Raw genomic sequence first — 26,666 nt, forward strand, 5'->3', positions numbered from 1 at the left:
GCTTTTGTATCCACAAAAAAACCCGCTACTCTTAGAGGGTAAAGGAAGGTGCTATAGTGCAGAAGTCCTTCATGTGATATCGTACTTCAGTTCCAGCGTTATAACCCTCCACCGGTCACCTTTCGTGCTATATGTGGTAAGAAGACTCACTTACCAGATGGTGTGGATTCCTAGTGGCGTACGCCAGCAGGAATCGATTTGCGCTTGGTTTTTATTACATCCTGGCTCCTCTGTACCTCAGGGGTCCACTGGGTATGGCTTGTGGTCCACTGTGTGGTGGGGAACTTTCTCCTTTGTGTATGTTTTATGGCTCAAAATAAAAGCAAGAGGCTCCTCATAGTGCAGAGTGTTAAACGACTCCTTTATTAATTAAAACATTTAAAAGCACTCCAAATTTTAAAATCCACTGCATGAGACAAAATGCCAGTCCATAAACATACACTCTCGTGGAAAAAATACACTCCAAATGGTGAGTTAAACTCCAAACAATTACAGTCCCTGCTGTAAAAAAGCCGCTCCTGCCCCTCTCCAAACACCTTCCAGCCTCGCGGCTACAGTATTATCGTGTTTGTAGGTGAGTCCGCCTTATCCGGAAATTGGATCTCGGCGTGCGGTTCACCAGCGGGGTCCGAGCGTAGCGGCGTGCGTACCAACTTGACGCGTGTCGTCAGCAAATTGATGTCTTCTGGCGGCACCTCACCGCCAGCTCGGGGGGTTCTTCTGCCAGGAACACGACCTCTATATGCGACGCCTCAGACTTACCTACTATGCCAACCATAATAAGGCCTGGTAAGTTCTTGGCACGAAGGCTTAAAATTTGCAGGACACAATCCACTATTCCCCACCTCTTCCACCACACTTCCAAACGCAAGATTGAACACCCCCAAGTCATAGCCGACACCTTTGCGGAGTACTATGGGTCCTTATATAATCTCAGCGAGGACCCTTCTACTTCCCAACCCACGGAGCCAACAATTAATACCTTTTAATAACTTTTTACACTTCCTCAAGTTGCCCCACTTGTCGGAAGTCCAATTATCATTCCTAAATGGAGAAATCACAGTCAATGAAATCCAATCTATCATTCGCTCCCTCCCGTTCTACAAGTCACCAGGTCCGGACGGTCTGACGAATGACTACTACAAAGTGTTCATGCCCACTATCCTACCCCATCTACAATCCCTTTTCACTACGGCCGTCACAACGGGAGAATTTCCTCAGGAAATGCTCACTGCCCATATTGTCACGCTACCCAAACCTGGTAAACCCCCAGATTCTCCCCCTAACTTTCGCCCGATATCCCTCCTAAATACTGACATCAAAATCTACACCAAACTCCTAGCTGAACGGCTGTATGAAGTGATCCCCAGTTTGATTAAACCCGACCAAACGGGATTCACCAAAGGGAGGCAAGCTCCAGATGCCACCAGGCGCATCCTCAATATTCTTCTCAATGTCCGTGTTAACAAGTCTCAGACCCTTCTGCTTTCCATCGACGCCGAAAAGGCGTTTGATAGAATCCATTGGGGTTATATGAGAGCCACATTGAACAAATTTGGGTTTAGTGGCCCCATAGTCTCCGCAATCCTGGCTCTTTACTCTAAACCTTCTGCAAGGGTTTTCCTTTCAAAGGAGTTCCCGATTAGAAATGGCACGAGGCAGGGGTGCCCCTTGTCCCTGGCCATTTTCAACTTAATGATGGAGCCCCTTGCAGAAGCTATACGTTCAAACCCCCTCATCTCCGGAGTAACAGTCAACCGTGTTCCACATGTTATAAATCTATTTGCCGACGACATTACCCTAATAGTAAACAACCCCCTGATTTCTCTTCCTATTATCCATGACATCCTTACTCGATTTAGTTCTTTGTCCTATTACAAGGTGAACTTCCACAAGTCCCTGATCCTGGACTTGGGAATCAACAGTCACACTAAACACCACTTGCAGCAGCAGTTTCCCTACGCCTGGGCAAAACAATCTATCCCTTACCTGGGAATCCAGATTGTCGCCGACACAACTAAAATTGTGGACGTTAACTTCAAACCCCTAATTGCCAAAATTCGCCAAAACTTGTCACGTATGGCTAATATAGAACAATCCTGGTTGGGAAGAATAGCTTCCTTCAAGATGATGGAATTGCCTAGAATATTGTACCTGTTTAGGACCCTCCCCATTCCTATTCACCACAAATATCTCAAAGAATTGACGTCTGTCCTGAAACAATATGTATGGTTGGGGAAAAGACCCAGATGCTCGCAATCCCACCTAGTGAAACACAAGCAAGCAGGTGGAGTATGTTGGCCAGTATTGGAGGACTACTACATCTCTTCGCTTCTTTCTATCCCAGGCTAAAAAGTGGTTCCTCGACTCCCCGGAGGCAGTTTGGGTAAAGCTGGAGGCCACCCTGTCTCAGTCCCCATCTTTGCACTTACTGCTTCTGGCGGACACGTGGAGACAACTCTCTATCCACTCGCTCCCTCCCACAACGCAGGCCACAATCCTGGCTTGGCGGAAATTGCTTACCTCCATCAAACCACAACTTACATCAACCCCCTTAAGTATCCCAATCCAAACCCTAGAAGTCTTAATACCCTACCTAAGAACCACCAAATGGAGAGATCAGGGACTCCACCAAATGGAGAGATCAGGGTACCAATTACCGACGTCCATGTCCTATTCTTACCTGCAAATCCAGTGGTTTATTCTAAAATCCCCCCCTCCAACTATCCGCATGGACGACCATCTGCATACCTTCTTTACCACCCCTGATGTTTCAGTGAAAGGCATCTCCCTAATTTACAATGCACTAGATGACAACATGTTGTTCTCCAAAACCTTACCTATGCTTAAGTGGGAGAAGGATCTCAATGCTCAATTTTCACCCCTGATGTGGTCTAAATCATTTCAAGCGGTGGCCTCTGCAACACATTGCACAAACCACTGGGACCTTGCCCAAAAAATTGTAGCTAGGTGGTACAAAACCCCGGTCATACTGTCGAAATTTTTACCGTCCTACTCGCCCTTGTGCTGGAGGGGATGTGGCCAACCTGCCAATATTTATCACATATTTGGTCTTGTGTGGGTATGTCTAGCTACTGGAAACAAATCTTTGCTACTATGGCTACTATCTTGGGTATTCTCAAATCCCCAAACCCCGCCTTGGCCATCCTCCACCTAGGCATCCATGAATACCCAAAATTATACCGCACAATCCTGATCCATATCTTGCTAGCTGCAAAACTTATCATAGCCAGACACTGGAAAAGCAGTCTAGCCCCTAACCAAACAGAAGCAATGGCCCAAGTCAATCTTAATTACCATTACGAACGTCTATTAGCTTTAAGGGTAAAAGACTCTTTTGACTCACAATGGGCAGCCTGGTCATCCTGGTACCCCAATTAACCATTGGCATGCTAACTTTTGATGCTGTTGATGTTACTGTTTTCCTATACAAGTTTATCTGTTACTGCATTACTACATTTGTGCTAATGTCGTGATGACATGAGTTCTTGTCACTGTTCAAGTTAAGTGTATTGAGCGCGAACTGTTCATAATTCACACTACCTTCGTTATTTTCTTTTGTTATGTCAAAATCTCAATAAAAATTATTTTGAAAAATGAAAAGAAAAAAAAAAAAAAAAAGATTTTTTTTTAAAAAAAGACCGCTGCGCAAATACGGTGTGATAAAAAATATTGCAATAATCTCCATTTTATTCTCTAGGGTCTCTGTTAAAAAGAAATATATGTTTGGGGGTTCTAAGTAGTTTTCTAGCAAAAACAACTGATTTTAGCTTGTAAACACCAAATGTCAAAAATAGGCCTAGACAAGTGGCTAGGATGCATGATGGTGCTCCTTGGATGTTGAGCCCCTCTATATGGTGCTGTGCTGACAACAAACATCAGAATGTGAGTATGCTCCGGGGGGGCAATGATTCCATGTACCAGGTGAGTAGTACATAGGATCAGGCTATGCCCAATAACCTCCCTCTTGAAACTTGGAAAAACCAGAAACCTAACAAATGAACCAAAATAATAAAAATGAAACAGAGAAACAGTGCCCCAGGTGTAAGGGCAACCGTAATACCTGGGTGATAATACTACAGCTGGCAATGAGGTTCCAACCAGATGCCGTTAGTCTATCTGGCCCTACAGGAGGCTTGGGTCGCTTGGCAAAGCAGTACCTGGAGTAGGTCGTCTATATGAATCGTGGCTGTCACGGTTCATGTGAAGGCTCTGTGGGTGGAGGAATTACTGTATCAGCCCTTTTTGTGGGTTTCTTTATTAGGTGTCAGTTGAGCCTTACGCATGAGTGATGTTCTTCTGGATTGGGAGGAGGATTCATCCATCGGTGTTGAGAATGTCGAGACATATTGCTCCGCATCTGATGGTGTGTGTAAAGACAGGCGTTCGCCCTCAGGCGTAGTAATGTGAAGAATTGCGGGATACACCAAGATGAATCGTATTTGCTGTTGAAAAAGAGAAGTGCACACTTGGGCAAATGCCTTTCGTCTCCTGGACACTTCTGCGGAGTAGTCTGCGAAGAGTAGAATAGAGCAGCCTTTGATTTGTAAGGATCTTTGTTTCCTGAAGGTCATCAAAATGGTGTTCTTGTCCGCATAATTTAAATAACGGGCAATGATGGATTGTGGGTTTTCCGGGACTCATTTGGAGCCCCCACCCGATGTGCCCTCTCTACAACGCAAAGCTCTTAGAAAAGTTTCTGAACACAGAGTGAGGAGCTCTGTCCCTTGAACTGCTTCAGGTGTCCCAATGATTCGGAGGTTATTCCTCCTGGAGCGGTTCTCCAGGTCCTCAATTTTATCCTGTAATGCCTGTAGAGCCTTATCTTGGTTATTAATATCCCTCCTATTAAGCAGAGTCTCTTCCTCCAGGGAGGTGATCCTCTGCTCAGCCTCCTGGATTTGGTGCCTGTGTGAACTCTGTTCTTTCTGCAGCTGTGACAGGCTCTGTGTAATGGCCATTTCTATAGCTGTCTTGATTGTGGGGGACAGAATATGTTCTACAGCTTCTGCCATTTTAAGGTAAGCTGGATCAGCCTGTGTTATATCTGAAGTGAGCAGCGGGAGTCCCGAGGATTGTGAGAGAGGTTGAGAAAGAGAGAGGAATGCACTCCCCTCCTCCTCTCGAGCTGCCGCGGCCATGTTAGATTCTGTGGGAGAAGCGGTGGCTGTTTCAGGCCGTTCCGTGCTGGCGCTCCACAAAACGGTCCAACCGGAACTGCTGATGTTTGGGAAGAGAGGGGAGATGTTGGGTGCCCTCCGTGCAGCCTATGTCCATGGAATTTTTAGATAGTTCAGCGGCGGGTGTAGCGGGGCGGCAGAGGCTCACTCCTCCTGCATGAGCGCCGGAAATGGAAACGGTTGATATTTTACATCAAACCTACCTATATGAAAAAGCTTTGGCAATGCAATCAGACTCCTCCAAACCCTTTGCACGTATTTGGAAACCTTGGATTGATTGGCATAAAATGTCCCCCTAATGATAGGCCTTACCTTTGTCATCCACTCACCAAACTATGAAGAATGTACAATGTTGTCTTTTTTGCACTTGAATATAGTCACTATAACTACTTTATAGTAACATGTATCACGTTTTAGTGTTTAAATATTGTGGTTACGTCTGCTATTATTTGCTTTTTGTTGTTATTTGGAGACAAAACTAATACAAATCTTATTGAAATAAAAAAAAAAAGTGGAGTTATGCTTCAACGATCTCTTCCATAGAGGCACTGAACAGACCTTCAAAAGGAAGATCAGTCAGCACTTTTTTAGAAGCTTGGTCAGCTGACCAGTACTTCATCCAGATCATGCGGCCAAGGGTCACTGTCATCACAGAAACCCTGCTAGCCAAGGGAGCCGCATCCAGGGATGCATCAAAACCATACTGTAACCCTTGGATCAACTGATCCACCAGCCCAGAAGGGTGTTGACTTCCCTTCAGGTCCTGGCGCAAAATATTAGCCCATTTTGGTAAGCAAACACCGGTCTTAAAATTGAACGGGCCATGGTGAAGAGGTATCCTACCAGTGCCTCAGCTCTTTTGTCCACGGGGTCCTTAAAAGACGGGGAATCTTCCAGCGGCCTAAGTGGGGCCTTATTTATCCTGTAAACCTGAGAGTCCACCGACGTTGGAAGCGTTAGTTTCTTTAGAAGAGAAGGGATATCTTCTAGCAAAACGCTTCGGTATACCAACCATATGTTTCGGGGAACCCCACTGACTAGTGACAACCTTGTCAAAATAGGCAGGAAAGGGAATCACCTTGTTCACTTTGGAAGACTAGCGGGTGCCAAACTGCACTGGTGCCGCCGACTCAGCTGAGTCCTCCAACTTTAAAGTTTCTCCCACTGACACAATTAGGGCCTCCACCAGCGCTTTTTCATGCGTGGCTGCAGAAGAGGAGGACTCTTTCTCAATAATAGAACACTCAGCGTGCATGGATTCAGACCCAGTGGGCTGACTCTAAGATACAGGTGAAGGTGGGGGGCACTTCTTGCCAGGTCTTTGGCTACTAGTGACTTGCAGGCCTTCGTGATGATCACTTTATTCCTTCGTGATGATCACATTTGTCACTTCTCATTGATTCACTTTAGTATTGTATTGAAGAGTCGGATGGGTTCACTCTTCATAGGGCACTTCACTTTTAAAAATATTTTTTCTTCTTTCTTTCTTCTGACTGAATGATTCGATCAGCATCCGATATCATTGATTCTCTCACAACGTTCCCTTTGCACAGGATACTTATTCAAGTGCTATTGATTCAGCATATTTAGGATCTCACTTTTTATCATCATTTATTTATTATCATTTGTGCACTTTCACCTTGGCACTCAACCACTTTTGTCATTTATTATCTGAGGATTGATTTTAATTATTGATTAATTTTAAGGATCTACTTTTAGATATTTATGGCTCACCATTTTTAGAATATCTGCGCTGATTTTTTATTCTTTATTTTACAGTGTCCTGCAGGGCTGCCGTCATGGCTACCAAGGTAAACAGACCCAGAGGGTCCCGCAGCTTCCAGGAGTGGATCGCGTGGTGAAACAAGCTCCCCAGGCTGCATGAGCATAAAGGGTTAAGCAGATCCGCGATGCTCAGCAAAGGAAAAAAAAATGGGAGTCCCCTCCCCCTTGTGTACCACTGTGGCATTACAAAAAGCAGCGCACCCGTGGCGCTGTATACAGCAAGGAAGGATAATGTACCCCCAGAGATTCACAACCCGGGGCTGGAAAGCGCCAAAACGATTTGCCACACTGCTGGAAAGAGGAAGAGGAAACACTGACCTGACACTAGAGCCCCCCACAGTCTTCAGCATTGTCTCAGACAACAGGAAAAAGGCTGCCTATGCAAGCTTATGGGGAAACCAAAAACATGGCCGCTGAATTACAGAAACATGGCTGCTGAACCAGGAATCACAGAGACAACAGAAAAAAATGAATTTTTGTAAAATCTTACCTGTAAAATTCCTTTCTCTGAGTCCTCCGACAGCCGCCGCCTCCTCTAAGTCATCACTGTTGGGATGTCCCAAAGCAGTATAGACATGAGGGGTTGGAGACGCAACCATAGAAAAGGCAACGCAGCACCCACATCAGAGAAAGGAACCTTACATGCACAGTAAGAGAACCTCTGGGCAACAGAAAAACAATGCTCAACAGGAGCCACAGCCCAGGAAAGCAAATATCAACAGCCAGGGACCAATAAAACAAGGGTCCTTCATGGCACTGCCGCACTGAGAACCTTGCGGCCAAAGGAGGCATCAGCTGATGCAAGAACATCTACCTTGTAGAATTTGGAAAAAGTGTGCACCGACGACCAAGTCGCAGCCTTGCACACCTGGGCCACCGAGGCCCGATGCCAATAGGCCCAGGACGCACTCACAGATCTGGTAGAGTGTGCCTTAACAGGGAAGGGTGGGACCCGTTCCTTCAAAGCATAAGCCTGTTCAATGGTCTGTCTGATCCATTTGGCAATAGTCGCTGCGGATGCAGCCATGCCCTTCCGAGGTCCCTCAGGAAGGACAAAGAGGGAATCTGTCTTCCGAAAAGATTCCGTAGACGACAAGTAAACCCTGATCGCCCTGACAACATCCAAGGAATGCAGAGCAACCTCCTTAGGATGCTTAGGCTTCGTACAAAGCGAAGGCAGGACAATGTCCTCATTAATGTGGAACTCAGAGACCACCTTAGGAAGAAAGGAGGGATGAGGACGCAAAACCACCTTATCCCGGTGAATCACCATGTACGGAGAACGGCAAGATAACGCTGCCAGTTCTGACACCCTGCGAGCCGAAGTGATCGCCACCAAAAAGGCAACCTTCTTAGACAGCAGAGGCAACGATATATCCCGAATGTTTTCAAAGGCAGCACGCTGTAACACAGACAGAACCAAGTTCAAGTCCCATGGAGGTAAGGGCTCCTCCTTCCTGGGAGGAGCCAAATGTCGCACACCTTGAATGAAGGTGCGAATCAAGGAATGAGACGCCACAGGGCGTTGGAAAAGAATAGCCAGTGCGGACACCTGGCCCTTGATCGTGGCCAGGCACTGGTCCACACCAGACTGGAGGAAGGCCAACACTCTCGACACCGAGTACGAGCGAGGGGAGAACCCCCTGGACTCACACCGGGCGAAATAATCCTTCCAGGTATGTTAATAGATTTTTCCAGAGGAGGTTTTTCTAGCCTTGACAAGGGTAGGGATGACCTCAGAGGAGAGACCCCTGTCCTTCAGGACCTGGGTTGAAACAGCCAGGCCATTAAAGCCAGCGACTGTAAAGCAGGATGGAAGATCGGACCCTGAGACAGGAGATCTTCCCGCAGAGGCAGACGCCATGGAGGCGCCACTGCCAGGTGAACAACGTTGGCGTACCAGGACCGGCGTGGCCAGTCCGGAGCCACCAGAATCACCAGGTGCGGTTCCGAGATTAACCTGCGGAGGGACCTGGATAGTAACTGAATCGGGGGAAAGGCATACATCAGACGATACTGATGCCAAGGGGCTACCAACGCATCCGAGGCGTCCGCCAGCGGATCGCGCGTTCTTGCCACAAACCTTTCCACCTTTCGGTTTAGCCGAGATGCGAACAGATCCACGTCCGGGGATCCCCACCTCGCACACAGCATTTGGAAGACCTCCGGGTGTAGGCACCATTCCCCCTAGTCCAGGGTCTGGCGGCTCAGATAGTCGGCCTGCCAATTCTCCACAACCGGAATGTGAACTGCCGAGATCGCTGGGACAGAATGTCGGTCACCTCTCGGGCTGCCCGAGCACTCCTGGTGCCCCCTTGGTGGTTGATGCAAGCCACCGCGGTAGCATTGTCCGTCTGTACCCGGACAGGACGGCCCCGAAGACAGTACGACCACTGGAAGAGACAGAGTTTTATTGCACGCAATTCCAGCACATATATCGGGAGGGAGGATTCCTCCTCCGACCAAGTGCCCTGGGCAGACAGGTTGCCCAGGACTCCACCCCAGCCCGACAGGCTGGCATCCGTGGTAATCACCGTCCACACCAATGGACGGAAGGACTTGCCTTCCGCCACCGACAGGGACTGGAGCCACCACAGAAGAGCCACTCTGGTCTGACAACTCAAGGAGACACTCAGATCCAGGTAGTCTGTCCCACCTGTCCAGGATCTCCTCTTGGAGAGCCCGTGTGTAAAACTGAGCAAAGTGTATCGCCTCGAAGGCCGAAACAATCAACCCCAGCCCCGGCATACAGGCCCTGAGTGACGAGGATGGGCTGTCCCTGAGGGAGCTGATCTCGTCCTGCAAAGTCCGGAGCTTGTCCTCCGGCAAGAACACCTTTGCCTGAACAGAGTCCAGAATCATTCCCAGGTAGGGAAGACAAAGCGATGGAGACAACGTTGATTTCTGAACGTTGATGGTCCATCCGAACTCCTGGAGCATCTGTACTGTAGTGGACAGATCGCGCACTAGGTCCTGGCTGGCACGTGATCTCAGAAGTAGATCGTCCAGGTAACAAAAGACTGCAATGCAATGAGCCCTCAGCAGGCCCAGAACCTGCGCCAACACTTTGGTAAAAACCCTTGGTGCCGAAGCGAGACCGAAAGGTAACGCCACAAACTGGTAGTGGTCCTCCGCTGATGACCCTTGAAAATGGGGATGTGCAGGTACACATCTTTTAGATCTATCGAGGCCAGGAATTCTCCTGGACTCAAGGAGGCCACCACCGAACGGAGAGACTCCATACGGAACTTCCAAACACGCACGAAGCGGTTCAGCGCTTTCAGGTCCAGAATAGGATGCACTTTGCCCTCCTTTCTGGGCACAGTGAACAGATTTGAATAAAACCCCCGAAACCTGTCCCGATGAGGCACCGGGACAATCACCCCCTGAGCAAGAAGGTCCTGCACTGCTTCATGCAGGTCCTGCAGACGCCCCGGAGGAAAATGAAGATTTGAGGGAAAGAATCTGTCCGCCGGCCGGGAAAGGAATTTGATCTTGTAACCCGATCGATTTCCAGAACCCACCTGTCCGATATCTGGAGCAGCTTAGGTTGGAGGAAACCGTGCAAACGTCCCCCCACCCCTGAAATGGGTGAGGGTGCCCCTTCAGGCAGAGGCAGATTGACCCGCCGAGCCGGCATTGCCGGACTTCTGCTTACCCGCCCAGGGCTTCTTCTGACTGCCCTGGGCCTTGAAGGGCTTGCCCTAGGATTGGTTCCGAAAGGCACGAAAGGACCCCTGAGTGGATCTAGGCGCAGAACCCCGCTTGCCTCGAAAGGACTTCGGGTTCTGGGGCAGCAAGGTGCTCTTGCCCCCAGTGACGCCTTTTACCAGGGTATCCAACGCCTCGCCAAAAAGGCGAGAGCCAGCATAGGGAAAATCAGCAACTGTTTTCGGCGAGGACTGGTCAGCCGACCAGCTCTTCAGCCATATCAGTCGCCGGTTAAGTACCGAGACACTAAGGTGTGCCACTAAAGGGGCCTCATTTAAGGCCGCATCACACAAATACATGATTCCCTGGTGGATTTGAACCACCATTTCCAGCCGGGCAGGCGGAACATCATCAGACACGAGGTTGCTCCTAAGCACCTTAGTCCAATCAGCCACCGCCTGAGCCACCAAAACGTATGCGAAAACGGGTCTGAGCAACGAGCCCGCCACCGTATAGGAATGGCGGGCCAGAGACTCCAACCGCCGGTCCGTGGGATCCCGGAACAGCCGGGGTAGCCTCAGAAGGAACCAAGGTAGCCTTGTTTAACAAGGCCACAGTGTGATCTACCTGTGGAGGCACACACCATCGTGATTCCGTAGCCGGTGCAAAAGGATAAAGCAATTTGAACCGACTAGGCACCAGGAATGGACGTTTTAACGTGCGCCACATTTCATTAACAGTGTAATGAAACTCAGCTGGGCAGGGAAAAACCTGCGCCGACTTGCGGGTCCTGTGCGTCCCAAATGAGGACACAACGCCCGGAGGACAGGGCTCATCCTCCAAATGTAGTGTTTCCTTAACAGAAACAATCAATCCATCCATGGTCGCCCGCTCTTCAGGCGACCCCGGGGAAGAGGTATCAACCCCTTCCACCTCTGCCTCCCCCTCAGACCCCAGCAGGTCCAAGGATGAGCGAGACCCTGAAAAGGGCACGCTCGCAGCAGCAGCCGCCATATCACCATCTGAATCAGAGGAGAGAGACAATCTGGGCCTCTTTTTAGCAGCACGTTCAGCCATCAGCATTTCCATGTTTGACACCAAGGTCGCCACTACAGCGGCAAAATCAGGTCTCAGAGGGGCCACAGGAGAACTAGGGACCCCCACCAGAGCTGGGGGGAATTTGCTGTCCTGAGAATCCATTGCTCAAGGTGACAAAAAAACAACAGTGCAATAAAGTTAGTACTGTCCCTTTAAGAGTGCCGTGTCAGCTACAGTGACAAAGACCCCCAAACAGGAGAGAAAAAACTGAGCCAGAAATGACAATACAGAAAGATATTGAGAGCAATAACCTGCAGAGCCCCGCAGAGTGTTGCTACCGAGTGTCCTGCTTCAGAGGAAAAGGAAGTGCTGCTAGAGTAGGCTGAACTTATAGGCTGCATGACCCAGGGAAAATGGCTGCCCCATAGGATTGCATGGGAGGCTCCGCCAAAATGGCCGCCAGACATGCGGTCGGAACGATTGTTCGTCTACCACAAAATGGCGGCGGATGGCGCCAAAAACAGCATGTAGATTGCCCATAGAGAAGCTAAACATGCCTGCCCTTACCTAAAAATGGTGGACCGCGCGGATTTACCCCGCTGCGGCCACCACACACACAGTCTGTAAAGCTGCGAAGTGACAGAGGGAAGGGGACCCCCAAAAACATACAGCACCGCAGCGCATGCTCAAGCGATTCCCGCAGGGACCGCATCAGGGAGTCACACAGGCACAGACATGGGGGACACACAGCAACACAGGACTGCCACCCCAGAGAGAGGCCCCACACAGAAGTACTTACCTGTACCAGATGGCGTGGGGTGCCTCTATGAACGGAAAGCCGCTGTCCTCATCTGACAGGGAGTGCCGTTAGCCAGGGACATGACACTGCAGCATCGCAGATGTGTCCTGTGAGGTAGCCAACTCACGGCTGCATCCCTGCTGCGAACAGGGATGGGTCGTTCATAGTGCCAGGGCGAACCATAGCTGAACGCTCAATGGCGGGCTGGGGGTCCATCTGACCCTCTGCCCTGGAGAACCAGGGCGGTCAGTCCGAATCCCAGCACCGCAAGATCCATCTTCATCCGAAGAACCGACTAAAACTAAAGCTGACAAAATAAACAGCTAGTAAAGTAAGAGAAAACTGACATTTCAAAAGAAAATCAAATAAAAAAAGATTACATAGGCTGAGACTGTAGCCCCAGCACAGGGAAGCCTAACTACTCCTGACGCTAGGCAGATTAAAACTGAGTTGGGAGTGGTCACTGCAGGGGGGTATTGACCAGATGGGACAGCCCCCATGGGTGTGTATATGCAAATGCCTTTGTTCTTTTGACTAAATCTTTATGCCTAGCTACTCCTGCGGAGCGGAAGTCAATACCCAACAGTGATGACTTAGAGGCGGCGACGACTGTCGGAGGACGTAAGAGAAATGGTGGTACTACGCGGCGCTGCACGGGATTCTGGTCCCCACTGGACGCCAGGGAAAAATTTTAGACCCCAGGAGAGGACCCCCTAAGGAACCCTCCCCCCGCAGCACCCAGGTAAGGACACCACTAGCAGGGACCGATAGCAGCATCACCCACCGTTCCTCCAGCCCAGCACCATGTAGCCCCCCTACCCAATTTCACCCATGCCCCCCCAAAACAGGGGGCTGGGGGGGACAGGGGAGGGCATCCAAAATTAAGGGGGAACCCCACAAGGAGGAGGGGGAAGCAAAAGGGGGAGGAAGGACACGGGGGGGGGGGGGCTACCATCCCTAGGGGGGGGGGGCGCGACCACCCAAAAATTCTGCATGAAAGGAGAGGGGACACTACTCACCATACCATGGTCACCAGGCTGGTGCCACTCCCAGCAGTCCACTGCACCATCTTGGAACGCTGGGACTCACTGGTGGGGTTTCACTCGCAGGCCAGACCGGGAAGACTAAGAATCTAGAATATCCATTGTGTTGCTCAGTCTGGCTGTTGATTGTAGTTCTCACAGGAACAGTTGATTGTAGTTCACACAGGAAAAAAAAAAAAACTATTTAAATACGAGAAAATTGCAGGGCCGCAGATCCCAGCAGAGAGCCAGGTCCTTAATCCTGACTAGGCAGAAAAAAATCAAATCCTACAGCAGGAAGTGATAGTATACCTTATGGGACTGCCCCAGGGGTGTAACCAAAAAGGTTTCCGCCTAGTCCTACTCCAAGAGAGCGAGAGCATAAGCCCAATGGTCTGAAGACTTGAAGCTGTGTCTGTCAGTGAACGAAAAAGAAAAAAAAAAAAATTTGGATCAGCCTTTATGCAAGCAAATAAACTGGAGCGCTAATCCATGTTGCAACTGCTCACTGACCCATCGCAACACACCCTTAAAAGCCGAAGCAAATGTGCAATGGTAACAAAGGCCTTGAGAAACCACAAACTCGCACAGATGGAAGTATTCTGCATCCCTCTCCATCACCCACAAAGGGGTAACTTCCATGGTGTCATCACTGGAAAAAGGATTGCAAGCCCTGAGACAGTGGAGTATACTCCCACATTCTCCTCCTGCTAATCCTTGGCTTTCCAGGCCTGAAGCCCTCGCTGATTAATGACAAGTTGTATCTTACAAGCGTTCATCCAAGAAATCCACTACCAGAGGTTCCTGAACCCAAAGGCCTGTCTACTAATACCGATCCAGTCCCTGGTGACAGAAAATGTGATGTACACACTCCTATGGTCCTCCCAGGTGCCTTTGCAGATGAATCTGCTAACGGGCCATCCAACAGGCCCTTTTTTGTTACCTTTGTTGTTACTGTTTCTTAAACTGTTACTTTATACCCCTGGTTCATTGATACCAGTGCACCCTCCATGAGTGAACCAGCCTACAGTCAACTAAAATGCATCACACAGTACTGGTGCTCAGTCAATTTCCCTCATCTCTCCACAACTCCAGGATCCACAGCATCACAGCCAAGCTGTATCCTCAACTTTAATGGTGCTTAAGTGTTTTTCCATTATTGCAAATGGACTGAATGATCCAGCAAAAAGAAATTCACACTTTGGAAAGAGGCATCAATAGCTGATGTAGCAAGTGTCCAAGAGACTCACTTTCAGGCCTCAGCGTTTCATACATGTGCTCATTAAGACTACCCTCAAAATGTCTTAGCCTGTGCATCAGAAAAAAAAAGGATTCCTATTGGCTATTAGGAACACTGTCACCTTCCAACTGAAAAGTACTCTACTGGACAGTGAAGGACAATACATTATTACTTGTGATACTAATGAAAAGCCTTATACCTTGGTAAGCATTTATGCACCTAATTCCCACAAAATCCACTTCATGTGATAAGTATTTAAAATGTAATATCTGTTAAATAAGGGCATCTCTTAATGTGCGGGGATTTCAACCTCAGGAATGATCCCTACTAGGATTCTAATTCTCCCGCTAAGGGCTCAGCTCAATCACTGAAGTCAATATTTCATGCAGAGGAGGTCTACGATGTCTGGAGATGCCAAAATGCAGAGGAGAGCGATTACACCTTCTATTTATCCAGACACCGTACCTACTTTCACATAGACTTATCTCCGACAAATGGCTGCTTCAGAGGCTTTCGTTCTCCTGCATTCACAAAATAACTTAGCCCAACCAGGCTATGATTTTAGGGTTAATAGAGGAGCAGGCACCTCGAAGCCAAGCATCCATTTGGTGCTGCAATGTAAAAATCTTGCAGGATCCCAAAACGCACCACAGCTATAACTCGGCATCTCTGAAAATGTTTCCAAACCAATGATGTCAGTTGAGGACCCATGGGTACATATGGAATTCCCGCAAGGCCTTTATAAGGGGTATATGTAATCAACAGGGAGCCAGAGCCAAAAAAACAATATAACCTCAAACTTTCTAGCCTACTCTAGAGAGATTCATGCTCTGGAGTTGCAAAAAGTTTCAGAAACCATTTCCAAATTTAGAGGCGATTTAAGATCCTTGCTGGCTGACCAATATGACAGACAACTCCGAAGAGTCAAACAAAATTCTTACTCGCAGCCAAGGAAGGGAAATACCTTGCTAATAGAAAAAAAATCTTACCAGCCAGAATGGAATCTCTCACCTCATTTATCCCACTATAAAAAATAAAATAATAAATCCACAGGGGATGGCGGATGAATTTTCTAACTACTATGGTGCATTCCGTAAAGACAGACCTCTGATACTCCCCAGTCTTCAACAGTTTTTGGCAAAGTTGTACCTTCCCAAATTATCTGACAATCTCCAGCTACTAAATATCCAATTTCACCTTTACAAGTGTCCAAAACTAAACAAAATCTCCCTAATGGGAACTCCCCGGGCCTGGACGGCTGTTTGCTGTTTTCAATAAAGCCTCCCAAACATCATCTTTGCCCGGGAGATGCTGAAAGCTTACCGTTCCTAAGATTAGGCCTATTTGGTCACAGCATTCACTTCCTCTAATTTCAAGCTGCCCAATGTATGTAATACCAAGTGGTGTCTACTGAGTAGATTTGAGGATGTAGAACAGCCAGGGCTACGAGTTTCCTTAGGCTACTGCTTTCTTATGCCAGGAAAACAATTGCTGTGCATTGGATAAAGCCTGATGAACTTCATCTTGGCCTATGGTAAAAATTGATTAACCAAAATCTTCAGTTATATAAGTAACATATGAGGCGAGGGGATGTCCGAGGAAATTTTTTAAAGTGTGGGGGCCTTGGATAGACTCTTTACTTTACCTAGCTTTCAACCCTCCTATCTAATATGCTTTTACATTGAGATTTTACAGTCTGATGGTAGAGTGTTGTGTGTACTAAGCTAACAAGACACGGTATGCAGATGCAACATTAAAACAATGATATTTATGGTTATGTACCTTGTAAGTTCATGGGAAGTTTTAGTTTCTCACTTTATCCATGTTTTATTTTTTTCTATACACTACGTGTATGGATATACTACTTTTGCTAATGTCCATTAAGGTGTATTAATTTACATCCACATATATTATTTGAATGGTGCACACACCTTTTTCTGAATAAAAGGAGTTAAAAAAAAAAAAAAAAATAAAAGATTAATCAATGTAATTAATGGCCTACAATCCTTATTCCAGGACGTTATTTCATACGTGCAATGTTCAGGACTTTTTTTTTTTTTTTGACCCTTCACAACAATTTAGTTTTTTTGTATCTTGTTCTCTACTGACCGTTTAGTCTTTACCAACATATCAATGGGTATGTATCTACATTTTGTAATAAAATACATATATTTTTTTTAAACCAACAAAGTGAAAATAATAAAAAAAAAAAAAAAGGTATTGTTATGGATAAATATACTTTATTCTTGAGAATACATGTTTCATATACAAGCTCAGCTATGATTTCAAGCAAATGTACAGCTTTAAACTACAAAATTACCTGGAAGAGATTAGGTGATTCTTGCTACCTAAATGCAATGACATTTTACACTTTACTCACCAATGAGCATATATCCAACCACCATCCACAAATGAGAGGGAAAACACCAATTTCCACAACCACTAGTAATGAAACCTTTTGGAAAAAGGAAACACAAATATGTTACTTGTCAAAATACACAGTTTGGAAAATTAAGGCACAACATAACAATGAAACCATGAACTATACATATTTTTTTATGTAACACCACTTATAAAAGCAAATCAGATGTCCTGTGGCTGCCTAAAGTCCAAACACTGGTCACCATGTGGAAATCATGCCTACAGACATAATTCAAAAACTGCGTTCCAGCAGAGCTAACTGGCTTGCATAATTAAATGAAGACGACCAAAGGTCACATGAAAAATTGCACAGTAAAGGAGCTTTCTCAGAACACATTCAGTGCCCTGAAGTCTTCTCATTATGACTGCATAATAACCCTCCCCTGGCTAACTCAAATTCACAAGCTGAGCAATCAGTGCCTTCTCGGTTCTACTTAATCACATTTCCTCTAGATCAGTGGTTCTTAACCTGGGTTCGATCGAACCCCAGGGGTTCGGTGGGTCAGTCTCGAGGGTTCGGCACACCCTCCGCTAGTACCACTTCACTGTCAGAGACTATTTCTCCAGTTTCGGGCATGTCCTTCCGCTCCCGCTCCGCTCGCACTCACAGCTCTCTCTGCCCGTGGCTCACTCTCACTGCTGGCTGTGCAGCTCAGCTCCCGGCCGAATCCGATCCAGCCGGAGCTGGCGTCGCCCACTGTGGAGTGGTGGGGGGGGGGGGGGGGGGGAGCTTGGGAGAGAACCACCAGGCCAGGCAGCTGCAGCAGCAGAAGAAGCTGGCAGGTGAGATGCCAGAAAACCAGTGGTGCTGCAGCCTAAAGGGAGGAAAATCTAGCCTGTGATCGGGAGTCGAGACACAGGTGAAAAAAAAGGTAGGACTGGAGTAGTACTGGCTGTACTAGTCTAGTGACCGACTGTCTGACTGACTGTGTGAGAACACTGAGAAGACTATGTAAAGGGGATCTATTTTATGGGGAACCTAGCCTGCTGTAAGGGGGGAGATCTAAATGGGGGATGGGACCTCACCTCACCCTGTCCTGCTGTAAGGGGGGATCTATATGGGGGACATGATCCCCCATATAGATCCCCCCTTACAGTAGGCCAGGGTGAGGTCCCCCATATAGATCCTCCCCTACAGCAGACCAGGGTGAGGTTAGGTCACTCTGGTGTCCCCCATATAGATCCCCCCTTACAGCAGGCAAGGGTGAGGTTAGGTCACTCTGGGGTCCCCCATATAGATCCCCCCCTACAGCAGGCCAGGGTCAGGACCTCACCCTGTCCTGCGGTAAGGGGGGAGATCTATATGGGGGACGGGACCTCACCTCACCCTGGCCTGCTGTAAGGGGGGATCTATATGGGGGACCTGGGATCTATATGGGGGACCTCACCCTGGCCTGCTGTAAGGGGGATCTATATGGGGGACCAGGTCCGCCGCTCTTTCCCGATCGTCTGGGATCGAGTGTGGAAATCCGCCCACTTGTGTAAACAAAGCGGGCATATCTCCTCTATGACAGAAAGCATAGCTGAACCTGCGATGTGTGTCTGTGTCACACAATCCCCTCCCCCCCACGCACGTCAGTAAGCATGAGGCGTACATTTAACCCCTTGATTACCAGTACAGTTAACCCCTTCCCTGCCAGTGTCATTTTTACAGTAAAATTGGATTTTTGTAAGATCTTACCATAAAATCCTTTTCTCTTAGCTCATTAACAGACGTAGTCCTCTTTGATTCTCATCAATAGGGTTATGCTGCCTCCGCAGGAGAAGGACTAGGCAGAAAGAAAAACGTTCTGGCTCCACCCTAGGGGCAGTCCCAGAGGGTATATCCTCCTTCTCTCTGCTACAGGATGTCAGTTATGTCACAAAGCAGTGTCAGAGAATTTAACCCAACCCAACTCAATGATAGAGGGGCGGGTACTACGTCTGTCAATGAGCTAAGAGAAAAGGATTTTACGGTAAGATCTTACAAAAATCCAATTTCCTCTGTCGCTCATTGACAGACGTAGTCCTCTTTGATTCTCATCAATAGGGACGTCCCAAAGCAGTGCCACAAATGAGGGGTGGGATTGACAGAAATCAAAATCCAATCTAGAAGGCCCAACCGGTGCCAACTAGAAGTTTAAAGGCTCATTATAAACAAAGAATGAGACTCAAATAAAAATTCCAACGGAAAAAAACCCTCGAGGTAGACCACTGGTCTCCTCAAATTGCGGCCTGCAAAACCTTGCGGCCAAACGAGGCATCAGACGATGCCATTACATCAACTTTATAATGTTTTGTAAAGGTATGCACCGACGACCAGGTAGCCGCCTTGCACACCTGGACCACTGACGCCTAAAGGCGAAAGGCCCATGACGCACTAAGCGCCCGAGTGGAATGCGCCTTAACAGGGAACGGGGGCTCCCGACCCTTAATAGAATAAGCCTGTACCACCGTCTGTCTGATCCATTTGGAAATAGTCGCGGCAGATGCAGGCAACCCCTTTTTGGGTCCATCCGGGACCACAAAAAGTGAATCCGTCTTGCGAAACGAGTCTGTCGTTTTCAAGTATACCCTGATCGCCTGAACCACATCCAAGGAGTGTAAAGCAAACTCCCGATGATGGCTGGGCTTAGGACACAGGGAAGGTAATACAATTTCCTCATTCAGATGAAATTCTGAAATTACTTTAGGTAGGAAAGATGGATTCGGGCGTAGAACTACCTTATCTCTATGAACCACCAGATATGGGAAACGACAAGATAATGCGGCCAGTTCGACACCCTGCGTGCAGAAGTGATAGCCACCAAGAAGGCCACCTTCTGGGACAACGTAGATAAAGGAATCTCCCAAATATCTTCAAAGGGAGGCTTCTGAAGAACCGACAATACTAGATTAAGATCCCAGGGTGGTAACGGCGCGCGCACTGGCGGAGCCAGATGTCGCACCCCCTGGATGAAATTCCGCACCAAGGAATGAGTAGCCAAAGGTTTCTGAAAGAAGATAGCTAATGCTGAAACCTGACCCTTGATAGTGCTCAAGGCCAGTTTCTGCTCAACCCCTTGTTGCAGAAAAGCCAATATTCAATTAACCGAATAGGAACGTGGGTGGAACCCCAGAGGTTCACACCATGCAATGTAGGACTTCCATGTGCGATGATAAATCTTTCTGGAAGTCGCTTTCCTTGCTTTAACTAGAGTAGGAATAACTGAAGCTGACAATCCCTTGTCCTTCAGCACCTGGGTCTCAATAGCCAGGCCGTTAAAGCCAGCGATCGTAAAGCAGGATGGAAGATTGGTCCCTGAGACAGTAGGTCTTCCCTGAGAGGAAGTCGCCACGGGACGTCCGCCACCAGTCTGACCAAGTCGGCGTACCAGGCTCGACGAGGCCAGTCCGGAGCTACCAGGATTACTGGAATTCCTTCCCCCTCTATTCTGCGAAGAAGTCTTGACAGTAACCTGAGAGGAGGGAAGGCATACATTAGCTGGTATTGTCCCCACGGGGCGACCAGTGCGTCTGCGGTCTCTGCTAGAGGATCGCGGGAGCGAGCCACAAATCTCTGTACTTTCCTGTTGAATCGAGATGCCAACAGATCCACATCCGGGGTGCCCCAACGTAGGCACAATTGGTGGAAAACTTCTGGATGGAGGGACCATTCCCCCTGATCCAGAGTCTGACGGCTGAGATAATCTGCCTGCCAATTCTCCACCCCCGGAATGAACACCGCAGAGATAGCTGGAACAAACCGTTCCGCCCAGCGAAGAATGCAAGCCACTTCCCTGGCCGCCCGGACACTCTTGGTGCCCCCTTGGTGATTGACATAAGCCACGGCCGAGGCGTTGTCCGACTGGATCCGAACCGGGCTGCCCTGGAGCTGCTCGGCCCAGTGAATCAGACAAAGTCTGATCACTCTCAGTTCCAAAACATTTATCGGTAACCTGGATTCTTCCGGGGACCAAAGTCCCTGGACGGAAAATCGACCGAGAATTCCTCCCCATCCGGATAGACTGGCATCCGTGGTCACAATCGTCCAATATATTGGCAGAAATGACTTCCCCTGGTTGAGCATCGGAGATCGAAGCCACCAGAGACTCCCTGGTCTGTTCGCTCAATCGGATCCGATTGTCCAGGGATTCCGATTCCATTTGAGAAGAATCTCTTCCTGAAGAATTCGGGTATGGGACTGGGCAAATGGGACTGCTTCGAAGGAAGCCACCATCAACCCCAGAACCCTCATGCAAGTCCGAAGAGAAGACCAGCTGTTGGATAGTAACAACTGAATTGCTGATTGAATCTTCCGGAGTTTCCCTACCGGAAGGAATACTCTTGCCCTGAATGTGTCTAGAATTAGACCCAGATATTCGAGCCTCCGGGTGGGGACCAGAAATGACTTTTGCCGGTTCACCAGCCACCCGAATTCCTGTAAAGAGATCATAGTAATCTCTAGGTTTTGTAGCAGGGTCTGCGGAGACTCTGCATGAAGCAGAAGATCGTCTAGGTAACCTAGAATCGATATGCCTCGTTGACGCAGTAGTGCCAACATTGGGGCCAACACCTTCGTGAAGACCCGAGGAGCCGTGGCGAGACCGAAAGGTAACGCCGCAAACTGATAATGGTTCTCTTCTACGGAAAAACGTAGAAACCGCTGATGTCCTGCGTAAATGGGAATGTGAAGATAGGCGTCCTTGATGTCTATGGACGCTAGGACATCCCTTTGATGCAGGGAGGCCGCTACTGTGCGAATGGCTTCGCAAACCCATTTGTCCGGGATTCTGGAAAGCCATGGATCCGAGAACCGGCGAAGACGTCCCCCCACCCCAGTTATGGGTGGGGGCGCACCTTCAGGCTGTAGTAGTCTTATCTTCAGGTCTGGAAGAATCGGACTTTTGCTTGCCCGACCAACGTCCCCTGAAACCTCCCAAAGGAGCTTTGGAGGACTTAGTTTTCTCACCCGTGGGACGAAAAAATTTCTTATGAGCGGAGAAAGAAGGCCCCCGTCTTTGACGAGGTCCTTCACCCTTAGCACTTTGCGGTAAAAAAGTGCTCTTTCCTCCCGTGAGATCCTTAATAATCTCATCTAAGTTGGCTCCGAATAAACGCTCTCCTAAAAAAGGGAGATTAGCCAATGCTTTTTTGGAACCTTGGTCAGCTGACCAACATTTTAGCCACAGTGTACGCCTGAGAACCACTGCTGAAACTGATGCTCGCGCCAATAATGGAGTGGCCTCTAACGCCGCGTCACAAACAAACTGTAACCACTGTATCATCTGTTCCAACAAATCTGATACCGCCTGAGGGACATCTTCTAAGTCCCGGTGTAACCACTTGGTCCATTCAGTTACAGTCTGCGAAACCAGCCCAATAGCAATTATTGGTCTGAAAGCCGAACCGACAGGCACCCTCTCTTCACAGTACCCTCTCCACCGAAGTGGGGGGCTGTCGACCAATCCGGACGCCTTGACTCTCTGGTTCCTGGCGTCCAAGCGAGACCTTTAACTCGCAAGGTCAGTCCCTCCAATGGGACTCTGTCGCGGCCGACCCAGCGCGGAGCTATGGTCTGCACGCGCTCGTAGGCTGAACCGGGGTGAACACTGGATCTCAACATCCAGCCCGTCGCCTGGTACCGCATACTTACTTGAATGTGTCGCGGCCGACCAAGCGTGATGCTATGGTCTGCGCGCGCTCGTAGGCCGGCTGGGGTGACCACTGGATCTCAACATCCAGCCCGTCGCCCAGATCCGGCGTAATTTGCTTGAAGATCTCACAGGAAAAAAACTGGAGAAACTACCTAAAAAATATTTTTTCTAAAAAAAATCTTGCCAGGACCAAAAAGATCCCAGCAAGGAACTTGGGTCCTTACTCCTGACTAGACAGAAAAAAACTGACATCCTGTAGCAGAGAGAGGGAGGATATACCCTCTGGGACTGCCCCTAGGGTGGAGCCAGAACGTTTTTCTTTCTGCCTAGTCCTACTCCTGCGGAGGCAGCAAAACCCTATTGATGAGAATCAAAGAGGACTACGTCTGTCAATGAGCGACAGAGAAAAGTGCATATTTTAAGCACCGATTACTGTAATAATGTCACTGGTACCCCCAAAAGTGTCAAAAATGTCAGGGGTCCGATATGTCCACCGCAATGTCGCAGTCCCGCAAAAAAAAAAAAATAGCAGATAACCGCCATTACTAGTAAAAAATAAATAAATAAACATGACAAATCTTTCCCGTATTTAGTAAACTCAAAAACGTTTGCGCAAGCCAATCAAAATACGCTTATTGCAATTTTTTTTGCCGAAAATATGTAGCAGAAAACAAATTGGCCTAAAATGTTAAAAAATTTTGATTTTTACATTTTTTTTTGAGAATTTCATTGAAAAATGTGAAAAATTATTATTTTTTAAAAATTGTTGCTCTTTTTTTGTTTATAGCGCAAAAAATAAAAATTGCACAGGTGATCAAATACCACAAAAAGAAAGCTCTGTTTGTGGGGAAAAAAGGACGTCAATTTCGTTTTGGTACAGCGTAGCACGACCGCTCAATTTTCCGTCAAAATCACGCAGTGCCAAATCGCAAAATAGGGCCTGGTCATTGAGCAGTCAAATCGTCCGGGACTAAAGTGGTTAAGAGTGTTTGTTTTGGCCTGCTGGATCCCTGTGGCAACAGACGCTGACTTACTGTCCTATACCATCATAGCCTCCCATATCATCTGCTTATAACTCTTCAAGCTGCACTCTGATTTACTACTGGACGGTTTGTTGTCTATTTTGCAATTGATAGTTACTGGGATCAAGATTTTTTGAAAATGACCCTCTTGCTTATCTCAGGTGCCCCCATCTACCTACCCCCCCCCTCATCTCCTCCATCCCTCTTTCCTTTTCTCTCACCTCCTTTACCCTCCCCTCTCCCCCTCTTTCCTTTCTTCTCACCCTTCTTTCTTTTTCCTCACTGCTGGAGGGTTCTCTCCTATGCCTCCAGGGGATTGCCCTTTTGCGGAGGCTTCATATGGTGGGGACTCTATGAGGAAAAAAGTGAAGTCGCTAGAGTGTTTTTCTGAGGTTCTCTTTGTCATCTGGTTGTTTATACTTAATCTTAATTCTAGGTCACACTTCATTCTTGGGAGGTTTCGGATCTGACGGAGCAATGCGTGTGGTACTTCCGTCCCTTGCAGGGATTGCTATCCTCTACCTACCGCTTCAGTCATGGCTCCCTCAGATGCCGAAGATCACCTAAAGGTAGTTTCTCAGAAAGTGAAGGGGTTATGTTCCCCCAAAAAATGCATGCAAATTGTGAGACATCTCAAGCATACTCCAGCAGACACATCTGGCCATAGAGGACTTCCCTCGGTTGCAAAAATTATGGATTGGCAAAGTCTATGGGTCGCCAGCCGTGGGAAGAAAAGCTGGAGTGGCAATTCTGATCAATAAAAAACTCCCATACACTTTCAGGTCCATAGACACTGACTCAATTGGACGTAGAGTCACACTTCACCTAACAATAGCCTCTAGGGACATTGCTATCTCCAACATGTATGCCCCCAAAACCCCAAAGCAGTCTTTTACTGGGATTTCACTACCTGGGACCTCCAGGTTCCTGAACCTTTACATTTGATCGGAGGAGACTTTAATACGGTTATGAATCTGTCTGAGGACAGGAGTCCCACCCCTGCACTTTGCTCAGGTTGACAATCCTCCCACTCCTCTTGCCAAGTCCGTCTCCTTGCTCAACCCACAGGTAGGGATTTTACGTTGTATTCGTCCCCGCACTCCTCCTCCTCTCGCATCAATTACATTTTCAGTTCCCCGGCTCTACTCCCTCTCATTTCCCAATCCTTCATTGCTGACATTGCTATTTCTGACCACTCCCCTGTTCTGGTTCACCTCACGGGTTTCCTTTCTCCACGGGGGAATACTCCCTGGCGCTTTCCTTCCTATCTTGCCAGGAACTAACACTTTCAGCGCATGATTCGTGCGGCGTGGGAAGAATACACCCAAACTAACCGCATACACCAATCCACCCCTAACCTCTTCTGGGAAGCGGGGGAGGTGTTTCTCAGAGGTTGTATTATTTCCTTTGATAACGTCATCTGTGACGAAACGTCGTCAGGGCAACGGCGTACTGACGTCATCTGACTGCGACCCACGAGTGCGGACGAGCGGAGCCGTCCGGCCGGCGGCAACCTCCATTGCTCACCCATTCCTGGTCTTTGTAAGTTTTTTTGCTTTTATGGAATAAAATGCTTTTATGGTTTTACGCTATGGGAGCCCTTTCTTTCTTCTTATGGTGGTGATATCCTATATTGCTGAAACTTCTGAGACCCAGTTACCTACACCTCTGGTCGGATCCCCTGGTTATTCGTATACACACAGGCTTGGATTCAATTTGGGGTCGGTCTTTGGCCACTTGATTTACCCTACAGGCTTGATACAACTTCATATGTGGTAAGAGGCAACTCTCACAGGTGTGAAATTGCTGGCTCCTGAGTGGTACACTGGATTTGTTTAGTGCACTTTGGCTAATCTATATCTATCCAGGGTAAGAGGCGAATTCAGCTGGTGGTGGTTCAGCACGATTACCCTTTTTTTCAACGTTTTCTTCACTGTGTCATTATTTTTTCTGTTTGGTAAGAGGCTACTCCAACCGATACACATTAATCACTCAAGGCATCAACCCTTAACCTCTCTGGTAGGGGTTATTCACCCTAATTTCCCTATATTTTTGCATGATTTATTTATTTCATTTATTGTGGTGGAGGTCATATCACATCACAATTTTCATTTACCCACACCTTTGGTGATAGTCACAATTTGTTTGTTGGGTTTTACGCTATTGCGGTATTTTTTTTGCTTTTCATGATCCCATGTCCACTGAGTTGATCGATCATAGAAGCTTGGATCTACTGTCAAGGTGACAAGTTTCCACGCAGCGAGACTGCCTTTTCCTTACCTTCATCTGGTAAGCACATACCCTTAAGGGAGTTTGGTCCTGGAATTTATCAATAATATTGTTTTGGACTTTTATGGACTTCACATCTCCATCTAATATTTAGCGCGACTTATATGTATAATATTATTTCCTACACAGCTCAATAAAAAAATGGAACCAACAGCAATACTTACTAGCTAGCGAGACCCTCTGCAAAGTGCACCACACCTTATCGCTTCACCGTACTTCATCTAACATTCAGGCATGGCACACAGCTAAACGTGCAATCGACCACTGGGCTGCCCAGATGGAACTTATTCACCACTCCCACTTTGCTCTACAGCTACATAGATTTCGAAACAAAGCGGGCAAGCTTGTAGCTAGGATGAGCAGAGGTTCACATCAATCGACCTATATTGGCGTTCTCCGTACTCCTACTGGAGTAATCCCTAACTCGCCCTCTGAGATCAACACCCTCCTTACTGATTACTACACGGCCCTTTACTCTGATGATCCTATAGATGCAGACGCGGCTTCAAAGCTCGTTGCAGATTTGAAGCTGCCCCAGCTGCAAAGTGATCACCTGGAGGCATTGAATGCCCCCATAACCCCC

The 26,666-nt window shown here is 47.9% G+C and overlaps 1 protein-coding gene across 3 annotated transcripts in view; it reads right to left on the minus strand.

The window, feature by feature from the left end:
• MARCHF6 (membrane associated ring-CH-type finger 6) overlaps positions 1 to 26,666 on the minus strand; it is a 1,229,180-nt gene that overhangs the window by 550,656 nt on the left and 651,858 nt on the right. For all 3 annotated transcript variants that reach the window (XM_082259541.1, XM_082259540.1, XM_082259539.1), the window contains one exon: positions 17,117 to 17,191. In XM_082259541.1, the coding sequence (XP_082115667.1) occupies positions 17,117 to 17,191 (75 nt within the window). The remainder of the gene's footprint in view (positions 1 to 17,116; positions 17,192 to 26,666) is intronic.

The sequence above is a fragment of the Pelophylax lessonae genome (assembly GCF_965119305.1).
Source record: "Pelophylax lessonae genome assembly, chromosome: 5".
Lineage (NCBI taxonomy): Eukaryota > Metazoa > Chordata > Amphibia > Anura > Ranidae > Pelophylax > Pelophylax lessonae.